Source organism: Anolis carolinensis, chromosome 2 (assembly GCF_035594765.1).
Source record: "Anolis carolinensis isolate JA03-04 chromosome 2, rAnoCar3.1.pri, whole genome shotgun sequence".
Lineage (NCBI taxonomy): Eukaryota > Metazoa > Chordata > Lepidosauria > Squamata > Dactyloidae > Anolis > Anolis carolinensis.
The window spans coordinates 243,210,847-243,223,537 of NC_085842.1; the positions used below are offsets into that span (position 1 = coordinate 243,210,847).

The 12,691-nt window shown below is 38.0% G+C and overlaps 1 protein-coding gene across 4 annotated transcripts in view; it reads right to left on the reverse strand.

The window, feature by feature from the left end:
• Window positions 1-6,803: 6,803 nt before the first annotated feature.
• dock8 (dedicator of cytokinesis 8) overlaps window positions 6,804-12,691 on the reverse strand; it is a 99,020-nt gene continuing 93,132 nt past the window's right edge. For all 4 annotated transcript variants that reach the window (XM_008103317.3, XM_008103316.3, XM_062971965.1 and 1 more), the window contains 2 exons: window positions 10,211-10,381; window positions 6,804-8,022 (listed from right to left, as the gene is read on the reverse strand). In XM_008103317.3, the coding sequence (XP_008101524.2) occupies window positions 7,962-8,022; window positions 10,211-10,381 (232 nt within the window). In that variant the 3' untranslated portion in view covers window positions 6,804-7,961. The remainder of the gene's footprint in view (window positions 8,023-10,210; window positions 10,382-12,691) is intronic.

The window sequence follows — 12,691 nt, forward strand, 5'->3', positions numbered from 1 at the left end:
CAGCTATTATCAAAGGTAACCCTGGAACAGGGATTCAATTTGGCTTTGTGATTTCCTTCCTTGTTTGTAGCATTCAAAGGAGGCCTGAAAGGTTATGTTTGTTGTGCATGTGTTCCTGTACCCTCAGAACTACTGGGAACTTTAGACTCTGAGAGCAGAAAGGTTTTTTAAAAGGATGTCTGAACTTTTACTATGATTTATTCAGACATTTGAGTCAGCTGTCAAGAAAGGCAGACCAAACACAGTATTGTAAATAGTTGGAATAAAATTTCAGATGTTCACATCACTACTTGTCCTGTCCCCCATGAAAAGAAATCAACTAAATTTAACCTGTTATGAACTAAAATAGGGGATTGCTTTAGATTCAGAAAAATCATAAATCAAATAAACTGATTAGGAGATAACCAAAATCAAAACAGACTTGGTAAATGCCTCGCCAATGGGGATGTGAATAACTTGTTGTCCCCCCCCCCCCCCCTGCTAATAGATTCTCCAATTAACATGGGACTTAATTCCCCATGCTTAAACAAGTTATAGTAATGGGTTTTAAAACACTGTAATTTGTTGGGAGGGTCTTTATTTTAATTTGGTCAATTTTTTGTTGGAAGGCTATTCCTCTGGTACATTCAGGAATACAGAAATACCCAAACAATTTATCTTTTTCTTGTATAAATATATATACTGTTAATTTAAAGAGGCACATTTAAAGAGGCACATTCTCTTCTTCTAGAGTCAAAACAATGCCTATTCTTTACCTTTTAACTCAATGACTTTAAATTAATGTCACTGTTCTTTAACTTAGAAGGGATTGTGCAATCCTGAGAGAGTGGAAAACCACAAGTTCAGTGTTTTCCCCTGAAAACCAAAATTTCAAAGGGGGATTTTAAAGGTGGCCATGGTGGTGCAACGGGTTAAACTGCTAAGCTGCTGAACTTGCTGACTGGAAAGTTGGCAGTTTGAATCCGCATGACAGGGTGAGTTCCTATTGTTAGCCCCAGCTTCTGCCAACCTAGGAGTTTGAAAACATGCAAATGTGAGTAGATCAATAGTTACTGCTTCTACGGGAAGCTAACTGCGCTCCATGCAGTCATGCCAGCTCTTCAGCTTAGAAATGGAGATGAACACCACTCCCCAGAGTTGGACCCGACTAGACTTAATGTCAAGGGAAAACCTTTACCCTTTACAGCCTAAAACAGGGCTTAACTTGTGTCTCCTCAGCCATAACAAAATGTATAGAAGCATTGACTGAACTGGTGCCATTTATTCAATGTAAGTTGGGACTAATAATTTGATTTAACCCTTATTTCTTATCTCCATTGTGCACTAGAATGCTTGCATTCCTTTCTTCAGGAAGCTTCACACGCTTTGAGGCAAACTTATCCTAAAGAGGTCTTTGAGAGTGAGAACATTCCCCTCTCAAGCATCTTCCTTTTTTCCACATAAGAACGGATGTATGTGCCAAAGTAAATACGAGAATCTAAAATAAACAGCCTTTTGTTTTTATTCCTGTCCACTTTGTAAATGCTAGGATCAGGGACTTTTCAGAGTCTAATTTACCTTCATGTCTATATTTTTAACATTCTAAACAGAAAAAGAAGGCAAACACTCTCAAATATTTGGCTGCAAACTTCCAGTGGCAATATGTGGAAAATATGTACAAGAACTAATATGAAGCTCTTCAGGATGTCCTATAAGAGAAGTTCTTGTACAGAGTGTTTCCCTTCAACAGCACATTTCACGGCTATAAAATGCAATAAAGCTATTGTTTAATATAATGGCTGCTCCAATGTCAATTCTTTGTGGGTGTCCACCCAAACAAGTGAAACATTTCACTTCCTACTATCATCGCATCCAAGCATCCAAAATGTTTACAATAGTTTCATTTGCTATTAATCCATCCTCTCTGAGAGTCAGTATGGTGTAGTGGTTTAAGTGCTGGTATAGGCAAACCAGGGTCTGAATCCCCGTTCAGTTGTGAAACCACATTGAATGGCCTTGGACAAGTTACATTCTCTCAGCCTGTGAACAATTGGTTTTTTTTGGGGGGGGGGGGGTTTAAACCCTATGATGGGATTTCCTTAAGTTGGTGTATGACTTGAAGGCACACAACAGCAGCCAGTTTCTCTGTATCTGACTTGGGAATAACTGCATTTTCATGTGTGTCAAACTTCATTTGCAAAGAGTTACTTATCTAAAAAGATCTGAAAGATGCATTTTAAATTTTTTATAGAAGCAGCTGGATTTCAGTAGGAAATCGGGTGAATTTCTAGGCTGGGTATGAGCATTCAAAACAAGAGGGCTCAAATGTTGCTCTCAAATTCTCTAGAACTTAAAGATATGATACCATTTCTTACCTAGTTAGGATGCCTGCATTGAGTTCTTATCATCATAGAAGTTTCTTATATTTAAAAGGACTTTTGCCCAAATGTGTGTTATGAGACTGAAGAAACTTTGAATTTGTTTTGCCTATTCAGGAGGAAACTCCTTAGAATCCTAGGAAGAGGAAAGAATGATCACTTCCGCCTGTGAAAGTGATGATATGGTGGCAAAATGGACTTTAGTATTTTCCCGGCACTGTTTTTGGGTAGAGGAGGGCCTCTTGGGGTCCATGCTGCAGGGACATCTTTCTCTCTATCTTATTGCCAGATAATGTGGAGTCAAGTGTGGAGTCATGACATTCATGAGCTGAAATGTATGAGCTTGTATTTCACCTACACCCTCATTCTCCCACCAGCCATCCACTGCTTTTGCCTATGGGGAAATTTTTAATGTTGGGTAGGGTAGTAGGAGTGGCTAGAAAAGAAAACATGTTGCCCTTCAACAGAAGCTAATAATGTGCTCTACCCAAATATAAGGAAGTTGTAAATGGCATCTCTCTCAACCAGAGCTGGCCCTAGGTATTTTTCAAGTGTAGGCGAACAGAATTTTGCCCCCCCCCCCAAAAAAACCAATCACTGAAAAATAAAATCGTTGGATAAGCAAAAATGTTGGATAATAAGGAGGGATTAAGGAAAAGCCTATTAAACATCAAATTACATCAAGATTTTACAAATTAAGCACCAAAACATCATGTTTTACAACAAATCAACAGCAGAAGCAGTGTCGACTGCGCCCCCGTATATTTGGCGCCCGAAGCGACCGCTTAATTTGCCTCATTGTTGGACCGGCTCTGCTCTCAACACATTCTCTTGCATCTTCCTGCTTAGGACTTCTTGTTGTTTGGTAGGGTATTTGAAAAAGGATTGTGAAGGACTGGAATGTAGGTGGGTCATGTTGACCCAGAAGGTAAACATCATGATCTGGTGGGCAACAATACATGGAAAATTTCATATATTATTTTGGCTAAGGATAGACCTGCTCTTTTTCCCCATGCTGGATATGTTGACTTGTGTCATATCCTACCTTCTTGTGTCATCAGGTATCCATTCTTTCCCAAGATATTTTTTAAATTGGAACAAAGTAAATGACAGTAATATTGAAAGGAACTAGAAGATGTGGCAAGGAACTGGGCAAGTCAAGCTTTACTTTTGAATGTATTCAATGTAATGGAGCTTTATTAAGGGGGCCGGGCTGTGGCGCAGCTGTTGAGCAGCTGCCTTAAATCACTCTGACCATGAGGTCATGAGTTCGAGGCCAGCCCGTGGCGGGGTGAGCACCCGTCAATTAAAAATAAAAAATAGCCCCTGCTCGTTGCTGACCTAGCAACCCGAAAGATAGTTGCATCTATCAAGTAGGAGATAAGGTACCACTAATAAAAGTGGGGAGGCAAGATTAACTAATTTACGACCTGGTATGAGGAAGTGCCGTCAGTGTGGATGATGAAGCAGCTGCTCCCCCTGTGGCCAGAATCGAACATCCCCTCAGAAGAAAGTTAACTTGCCTCTGCGTGTGTGTCTCTCAGTCTCTGTTTGATGTGTTTATGGGCATTGAATGTTTGCCCTATGTGTGTTATAATGTGATCCGCCCTGAGTCCCCTTCGGGGTGAGAAGGGCGGAATATAAATACTGTAAATAAATAAATAAATAAATAAATAAATGTGGAGGTAGAGACAACGAAGTAGAGTTTATCTATCTTTGGTTATACCTACTGCTTACACTGGTAATTCTGGTGCTAATTTATTGTATTATTTCTTTATTGAATTTTATGCCACCGTTTTCCTGCAAGAAAGGTAAGGGCTTAACAGCCTGGCCAAAGCTGCTAGTCAGAGATCATGTGCAAAATTTCATCCATATGCCTATTTGGACATAGCACATGCTGTTTGAACACATATGCAGTTGTCTTTCTTTTCTCTCTGACTTGAGATTTCCCACAGTTAATTGTAAAAAACAAATATTGTATGAACAGCCAATGTAAAAAGAAGAGGGAACAAAGTGGTGTGCTTCCTCTTGTACTACTCAACACTGTTGTTTTAATATTTTATCCTTGAGGGTACTCCAACAATCTTTAGAGATAGAGTGCTAAACTAAAAAAAGAAACAGAAGCGAGGATGTGCCAAAACCTCATTAGATGAGTAGGTTGAAGGAAATTGCCTCATTGTTTGGCTTGTCAGGATTTGAAAGCAGCTTTATTTAAAGGAATGCCACTTTGAAAGCGCTTCTGTTAGTTTTTTTTAATTTAATTGGCATATTTAGTTTTCTAGTTCAATCCAGATGCTTAGTACAAGTTGAACAGTGAAGCAATTCCGAAGGCCACAATTGCACTGATACCAGAAGAAAAGAGTGAATTAGTTGACTGCTGATAGCCAACAAACTATACTTATGTATACCGTCACACCACGGAAATGCATTTACATAATAAATACATAGTAGGCCACCAACAAAATATACTTGAAAGAGATTGCTAGAACTTTAGATTTTTCTGCACTACCTTTCTGAAGACCATGTTTTCTTTAGTATCATTTTTAAAGCTATAACTTTATAGAGGAGAAGTAGGCAATTTGTGATCCATTGTATATTGAACGGAACTCTCATATCTCTTTGACATTAGCTATGCTGGCTTAGAGTTGATGGGAGGTGAAGTCCAATTATACCCAGAGTGCCATACATTGTTCACCTTGTTTTAAAAGTGTTAAAAGAAGCCTAAATTTAAGACCAGCCAACATATCTCTGGGTAGATAACAGAATATATACAGACACTAGCTGTGCCCGGCCACGCGTTGCTGTGGCAAAGTGGTGGTGGTATTGGTTAAAAATTGTGTAATTTTTATTTGACGTTATTTGTATTTTTTAAATACATTTTATTGTAAGTTATCTTTTTATTATATTTTATTATTTTCTTGTATTATTTTTAGTTATTTTCTGTTATAGTATTTTATTGTATTAATTTTTTAGTGTTTTAAATTATTTTTAGTGTTTTTTATTATTTTTTATTGGGTTGCTAGGAGACCAAGTTGGAGGAGCTTAGCCTTCTAACTGGCAGCAATTGGATAAAAGCAATTATTCCTATCTCTCTAATTAGGACTTTATTTTTCTTTTCTTTTTGTTGTATCAACCTAGAGCTGTGGATGATGGGTTGTGTTGTCAATTTTAGAGGTTGGGGGGCCTGTAGTTTTGTTGTTTTGTGGGTCGCCGTGATGCCATCACTCTTTTATATACATAGATTGAAGAGGATTAATGATACTTTAAAGCCTGGCAGCAGAAGATGTGTTTGTGGAGAAGTCCTATGAAAAATTAACTACTCTGTATCCCTACTGAAAGGTGAAACTAAATTATTACTTAGATTTAATAGAAACACAAATGTTTTAAATTATAGTTATAGGCAGACTTAACTGTAAATAATTGTACCATCAAGTCCTCTGTTTCTTGTAAAAATTGAGATGCCTCAAGCAAGGTAAGAGCAAGTAAGGGACTACTGCAATGTGCTCTACATGTGATTGCCTTTGAAAACTGTTTGGAAGCTTCAAGTAGTCCAACAGGCGACAGCCAGGTTCCTTACTGGAGCGGCATACAGGGAGCATAAAACCTCCGTTGCATCAGCTCCACTGGCTGGCTGCCACTCTGCTACCAAACACAATTCAAAGTGTTGGCTTTAGCCTATAAATCCCTGAACGGTTCTGGTCCAGCTTACCTGTCTGAATATATTTCCCTTAATGAACTAGTTAGAGTGCTAAGATCAGCTGGGGAGGTCCTGCTCTTGGCCCTGCCACCTTTGCAGGTGTGATTAATGGGGACGAGAGACAGGGCCTTCTCGGTGGTGGCCCCTTGGCTGTGGAACTCCCTCCCCAGTGAGATTAAACCGGTCCCCTCCCTCCTAGTGTTCAGGAAACAGCTCAAAACAGCAAGCAGGTATTCAGTGACTGATAGCAATATTGAAGCAGCTAAAGATCAACCATGGGATTGATGCAATGTTCACAATGTTTTACAATCATGTATGACAGTTTGTATGCTTTTTATTTAAATTTACAGTTATATCTTATTGTTTTAGAGATGTAATGTATTTTTTTGTATGTGAGGCATTGAATTTTTTCCATTTATTATGCTGTACACTGCTTTGAGTTGCCCTAGTGGTGAGAAAAGTGGCATAGAAATGCAATACATGAATGAATGAATAAATAAATTTTAATACAGAGAACTCCATCATCTAGTCCTGAGATGCAACCAATCACATTGCTGATTATCTGAAATATGGCAGCCGCATTGTGTGAGTACCTATAGTAGGCCTGAAGGGAATGGCAATATATTATAGCCAAGCATTCTAATATACATAAAAACCAGGCTGTATTCTTAGCTTCCAGATGCTAATAATAAGTATACTTAGTTCAAAATAATCTTCACATTAGGCAATAATCACACATAAATCTTCTAGGTTTTTTTGTTTTATTTCCTTCTTCTGGAGGCACACGATTTGAAAAACAAAAAGGCGCATAGTAGGATTTAGAGGGAAAAACAAAAACTCCGACCCCAGATTTTAGGAACAATATTAACAATTCCCACTCCAAAATTGTGACATTTCACGTTACTATATACAGCTTTATGTACAAGCCACAGAGTGAATAGCCTTACCACTGGCTGTCAAGCCTTGACTGTATGAACCAAGAAGGAAAAATACCAGTCAAGCTATCAGGAAGTCAACTCCATATTTCAAAAAATGAGAAGAACCATAGTGCCAGTTTTAAATAGTAAAAATAATAACAATTATAAAAATAAAACATTCCGACAAGAATGAGTGCTTCCACATCTATGGCAGAGCAATTGCACAATAAAAACCTTACCTGCAAGCATCAATTCCCAGTAGTCTGTAAACATAATTTAGGCAGTTAAGGTATTTCCTGAATTAAAATATTCCTATGTAGCTCTGCTATTCTTTAGATCTCTATAAACTGAAGCAGATTTAAATACTACACATTGATTTTTCATCTTTATGTAAATTGTTCCTATGTTTGCATAAAAAAGCTCATACAAGGTCCACTGCAGTAAGATTCTCATCAGGAAAGAAGATTGCTTTCTTCAAATAATTGTTAGAATCATGCAGATTCCCAATTATCCTACTGATTTCAATTGAGTTTACATGTGTTTAAATCTGCCTATAACTTTTTCTTCTTTTTTAGTTGTAAGTGTTGATATCCATTGCTTGGTACAAGTCCATGAGGTTGCCGAAGGAATTATGGATTGATTTGCAATCTTTCTAAGGAGCCACAGGAATGTTTCAATGATATTCAAAAATACCCGTACAACAGATATGAACTATTGTATGAACAATACGATATATTAACTTGTCTTTACAATTTGGAGAAAATATGGAGAGTTTTTCCTTTGTATGCAAATGTCCATGTCAATATTTCAAATAAAAATATTTGTTTTCGTAACTAGATGTTTTTCCTGGAGTCCCTGCTTCTTGAATCTTACACAGGCAGCTTTGTTGACATTGGAATTGTTGAAAATCCCTACTTGGTAGATTTTTTCCCCATATCTTCACATATTTGACCCATGGCAAGGAGATAGTTCGTTCTTAGGAAATTGTTCTTAAGCGCTCTGTGGAGGCAGATTTTCAGTCTTCCGAAAGCTAGAATTACGGAAAGAATCCCTGAAATGAAAAATTAAAAAATAAACAAACCCATTAATGAAAATTACTGGATGTGCCCTAAAAGAAAATGTCCACTCTCTGCATTGCTGCAATTGTACAAGAAGGCATAACTGACTTTTCCTCCCTCACACAGCATAGGAGATATGGTGAAAAAAACCATGCTATGTCTTGCTCTTTGGTTAATTCTATAATATGTGGTTCAGATAACTACTTATTACCACTTGTATTACTTATCACATTGCTACATGACAACTGCTGCACAATCAAATATATTTATACAGAAATATGAGTGTATATGTCTATCTTCTTTTATATGAACAGATTGAGGACACCTTTTGCCAGTTAAAAAAACATTAAGGTAGCATTTAACACTGGATAACAAAAGGTATAGCCTATAAGAAAATCCCAGTGTTAAAAATGTGAAAGCCTAGATCAGTGGTTCTCAACCTGCAGGTTCCCAGATGTTTTGCCCTTCAACTCCCAGAAATCCCAACAGCTGGTAAAACTGGCTGGGATTTCTGGGAGTTGTAGGCCAAAACAGCCGGGGACCCACAGGTTGAGAACCACTGGCCTAGATGCTGAGTCTTGTGCTATCAAAAAGCCATGGCAGTTACAAATAGAATGGATCTAACTGGACTCAGGAAGAATAACTCTTTTGTCTTGCTGAAATTCAGTCAAAATCAAATGGACTTGTGTATTTTCTTTGGGAATCTTAAGCTTGATTCCTTACTCAAGGGTGAAAAAGTTATATGATTTGTTTTAATATTCCAGGAGTGGGCAGATTACTCAAAACACACGAAAATGCAAGGTTTAATACAGCATGCCAACATAATTTTTGAAGCACTGTTTCCCAAAGTGTTAAGATAAGAGAAAACAAATAGGACATGGCACTGATAGAGCATCTTGCCACTCTGCATCTATCCTGCCATCTACTGAAAATCTTTTTAATTTTGAATTCGCATCAGAAGCAGACAAGTCCACCTGAAATGGTCTCAGTAAGTTGTTCAATTATTCAAATACTTCCTGGTTTAATGACTATTCGCCTTGGTTGATCCTATGTCTGCTCAAGTAATCTGCTTGAATATTTAATATTCCCTTCAAAAGTTCCATAGAGATTGTATTTACTGTCCCCTCTGCTCAGGCGAATATTGTTCATTTCTTAGCACTGAGGAACATGAACCTCCTTGGTTACATGATGCAATTTGACTGCCATGTTTCTGTGTTCACGTGTACATTCCGATCCTTTATTAATGTTGAAAATCTGATCGGAGGCACTGATAAAATTATACAATCTCACTTTTAAATATATAAAGCTTTTAGAAGTAGCCCCGAAGTCTTTTAGTATTTAATGGTGTCTCCCATCCTAGGTCTATGAGGTCTCTCATGTTCAGCCTGGTTAATTAACCTGGTCTAGCCCTGAAAACTCACACCAACCCATTTCCTCTTCTGTTTCCTTGGGATTTACAGCCTCTTCCACCTTATGTATTCTTTTATTCATCTTGGCTTGTTGTTTTTACTGTCAGCCCCTCCGTTATTTGTAGAAATAACACTGTTTTTCAATACTGATTCTGACTCTTGATCAGAGACTCACTGAGAAGTGCCCAGCTGATCAGTTTTATTTCTATCTATTTCTCGTTCTGAGATTTAATGCAATGCAGTCAAAAGAGCGGATTTAGTTGCTGGCTCATAATTTGCTCACCTCTTTTTTTTGAGAGCACACATGTATTTCCTTGTTCAGGAATCTACATCTGCAGCTTTTATTTTCTTTAAGGCATCACCAATATGGATGCCATTTCAAAAATTTAATCCCTGGCTATGTGATTTGAGAAATATGGAAAGAAGAAACATTTCAGATGAAGAGAGTGAGAAGGTTTTGACAAGGAAGCAAGGCAGGATTTTAAAAAAAGTGATCTGAGAAAGAGTGAACATTTTTAACAGAAAAGAGTTTTGGTCTCCTACTTAAATCAGCTGGCAAAAGGGGAAAACCCACGAATGTAGATTGCTCAGGCAGTCATCCAGAGATTCTCAAGTACTATTGTATATTTGTGTTACAACTGACTATTTAAATTCGAATAGATATAGCCAACTGTGTCATCTTTCAGAAACTCACTTCCATAATATCCCTGGATTAAAATATATTCTATAGTGTCATTCTGTTTTTGTCATATAAAAAAGGCTATTGTTCTACCTCGAGATGCTGTCAATTTTCACAATGGGTTTATACAACTCTGGGATTTTCCTCTCAATCATTGGCCTGAGGTTTTCTTTCAACTTGTTATAGTTCTTTTTGAGTTCTTGCTGGTATTCTCTTTGGTCCACAGTAATTAGGCGCTTGTTTTTCTCCACTGCTTCACCGCACCTGTTCCCAAAATCATGAAGGGAAAATTGATTAATTTCATCAAAGGTTTCTTAAGCCATATTTATCTTAGAATAACTCTTAAGCTAAAAAATGAGCCCAGGAGCTTTTAATGGTACTACTCAGAAGAGGAAAATGGAAGACTGGGGACAGTATCGTGCTTGTTTTGTTTTTGTGTTTGGGTTTGTGTTTTCAGGTCACCTGTGGATTAATAACAACCCCTTAATTTTATAGGGTTTTCATAGGAAAGGAATACTCACAGGTATTTCTGCCAGTTCCTTCCTCTGAAATATAGCCCACAGCAATTGGTACTTATTATTGCTATTATTATGACACAGCAAACAAGATAGATATGCTGGATTTCATATCACAAAATCACAAGTCGAACACTTCCCAAGTGTCTAGGACTGTGTGATGTATTTTCGGATGATGCGCGCAGAACCCAGCAGGGTGGCCTTTTGCAGTTGGCAGATCGTAATTTTGACGTGGTGGGGGGGCTTAGCCATTCCGAGGATGCTGAGGGCTATGCTGGTGGTAGTGTAACTACCGGCAGGTCCAACCAAGCCAGAGAGGCCTCAGCGGAGGAATGCATCCAAGTGCACCTAACCCATTAGCATTATGGAGAATCAAACCAAAACAAAGTCTATACTGGCTCGGTCGTCGCCCAGGATAAAAAGGACCGCGGTGGATGATGCTGATTCTGGACATCCATCGACAAGTGGGCTATGGAATCATCAAAACCCAAATGAACAGTCACAGAAGTGGCAGAAATATACAATGCCAGAAAACCGCACAGTCATGAAATACTATTACAACTCGGTACTTATTATTATTATTATTATTATTATTATTATTATTATTATTATTATTATTTTACAGTATGACACAGGAAACAAGATCGACATGCTGGATTTCATATCACAAAATCACAAGTCGAACACTTCCCAAGTGTCTAGGACTGTGTGATGTATTTTCGGATGATGCGCGCAGATCCCAGCAGGGTGGCCTTTTGCAGTTGGCAGATCGTAATTTTGTCAATGTCTATTGTTTCCAAATGCCAGCTGAGGTCTTTTGGCATGGCACCAAGTGTGCCCATCACCACTGGGACCACCTGCACTGGTTTCTGCCAGAGTCTTTGAAGTTCAATCTTGAGGTCCTGATAGCGGCTGAGTTTTTCCTGTTGTTTTTCGTCAATGCGGCTGTCACCTGGGATGGCGACATCAATGATCCAAACCGTTTTCTTTTCCACAACTGTGATGTCTGGTGTGTTGTGTTCCAGAATTTTGTCAGTCTGGATTCGGAAGTTCCACAGTATCTTTGTGTGCTCATTCTCCAATACTTTTGTAGGTTTGTGATCCCACCAGTTCTTTACTGCTGGGAGGTGGTACTTGAGGCATAAGTTCCAATGAATAATTTGGGCCACATAGTTGTGCCTCTGTTTGTAGTCTGTCTGTGCGATTTTCTTACAGCAGCTGAGGATATGATCAATGGTTTCATCGGTTTCCATGCACAGTCTGCATTTTGGGTCATCAGCTGATTTTTTGATCTTGGCCTTAATTGCATTTGTTCTGATGGCTTGCTCCTGGGCTGCAAGGATCAGGCCTTCTGTCTCCTTCTTCAGTGTCCCATTCATGAGCCATAGCCAGGTCTTCTCCTTATCAGCTTTTCCTTCAATTTTGTCAAGGAATTTTCCATGCAATGTTTTGTTATGCCAGCTGTCAGCTCTAGTTTGTAGGGCGGTTTTCTTGTACTGATTCTTTGTCTGCTGTGCTTTGAGGAGTTTCAGAGTCAAAAATTATTATTATTATTATTATCAACACAACGACGTTATATGGCACAGCAAACAAGATAGATATGCGAAATCCAGCATTATTATTATTATTGCTGTTGTTATTATTATTATTGTTGTTATTATTATTATCATCTTTATTTATACCCCACCTTTTTCTCCATGGAGACTCAAGGCAACTAACATTCCACACTAAACATGTTTAAAGGATGCAATACAAAAGTTAAAAAACAATTAAATAACAATGTGGTAAAAACAAAAATAAAATACAGTAAATACACTAAAATGGCCTTTGACTTATGCTATTTGACAGGTTCAAAAATAAAATAAAGGAGTTTAACTTTTTGTTTGAGGTTTCCCAACCAAGTACTAAGCAGGGCTGACCCTGCTTAGTTTCCTGGAATTTGGTGTCTTTAGGATATTTTAAGTTGCATATTTTATTTATTTATGTTATATCCCACTTTTCCTCTGAGAATGGACTTCAAAGTGGCTTTGAAATAAACAAAACAAAACAATTAAACTAG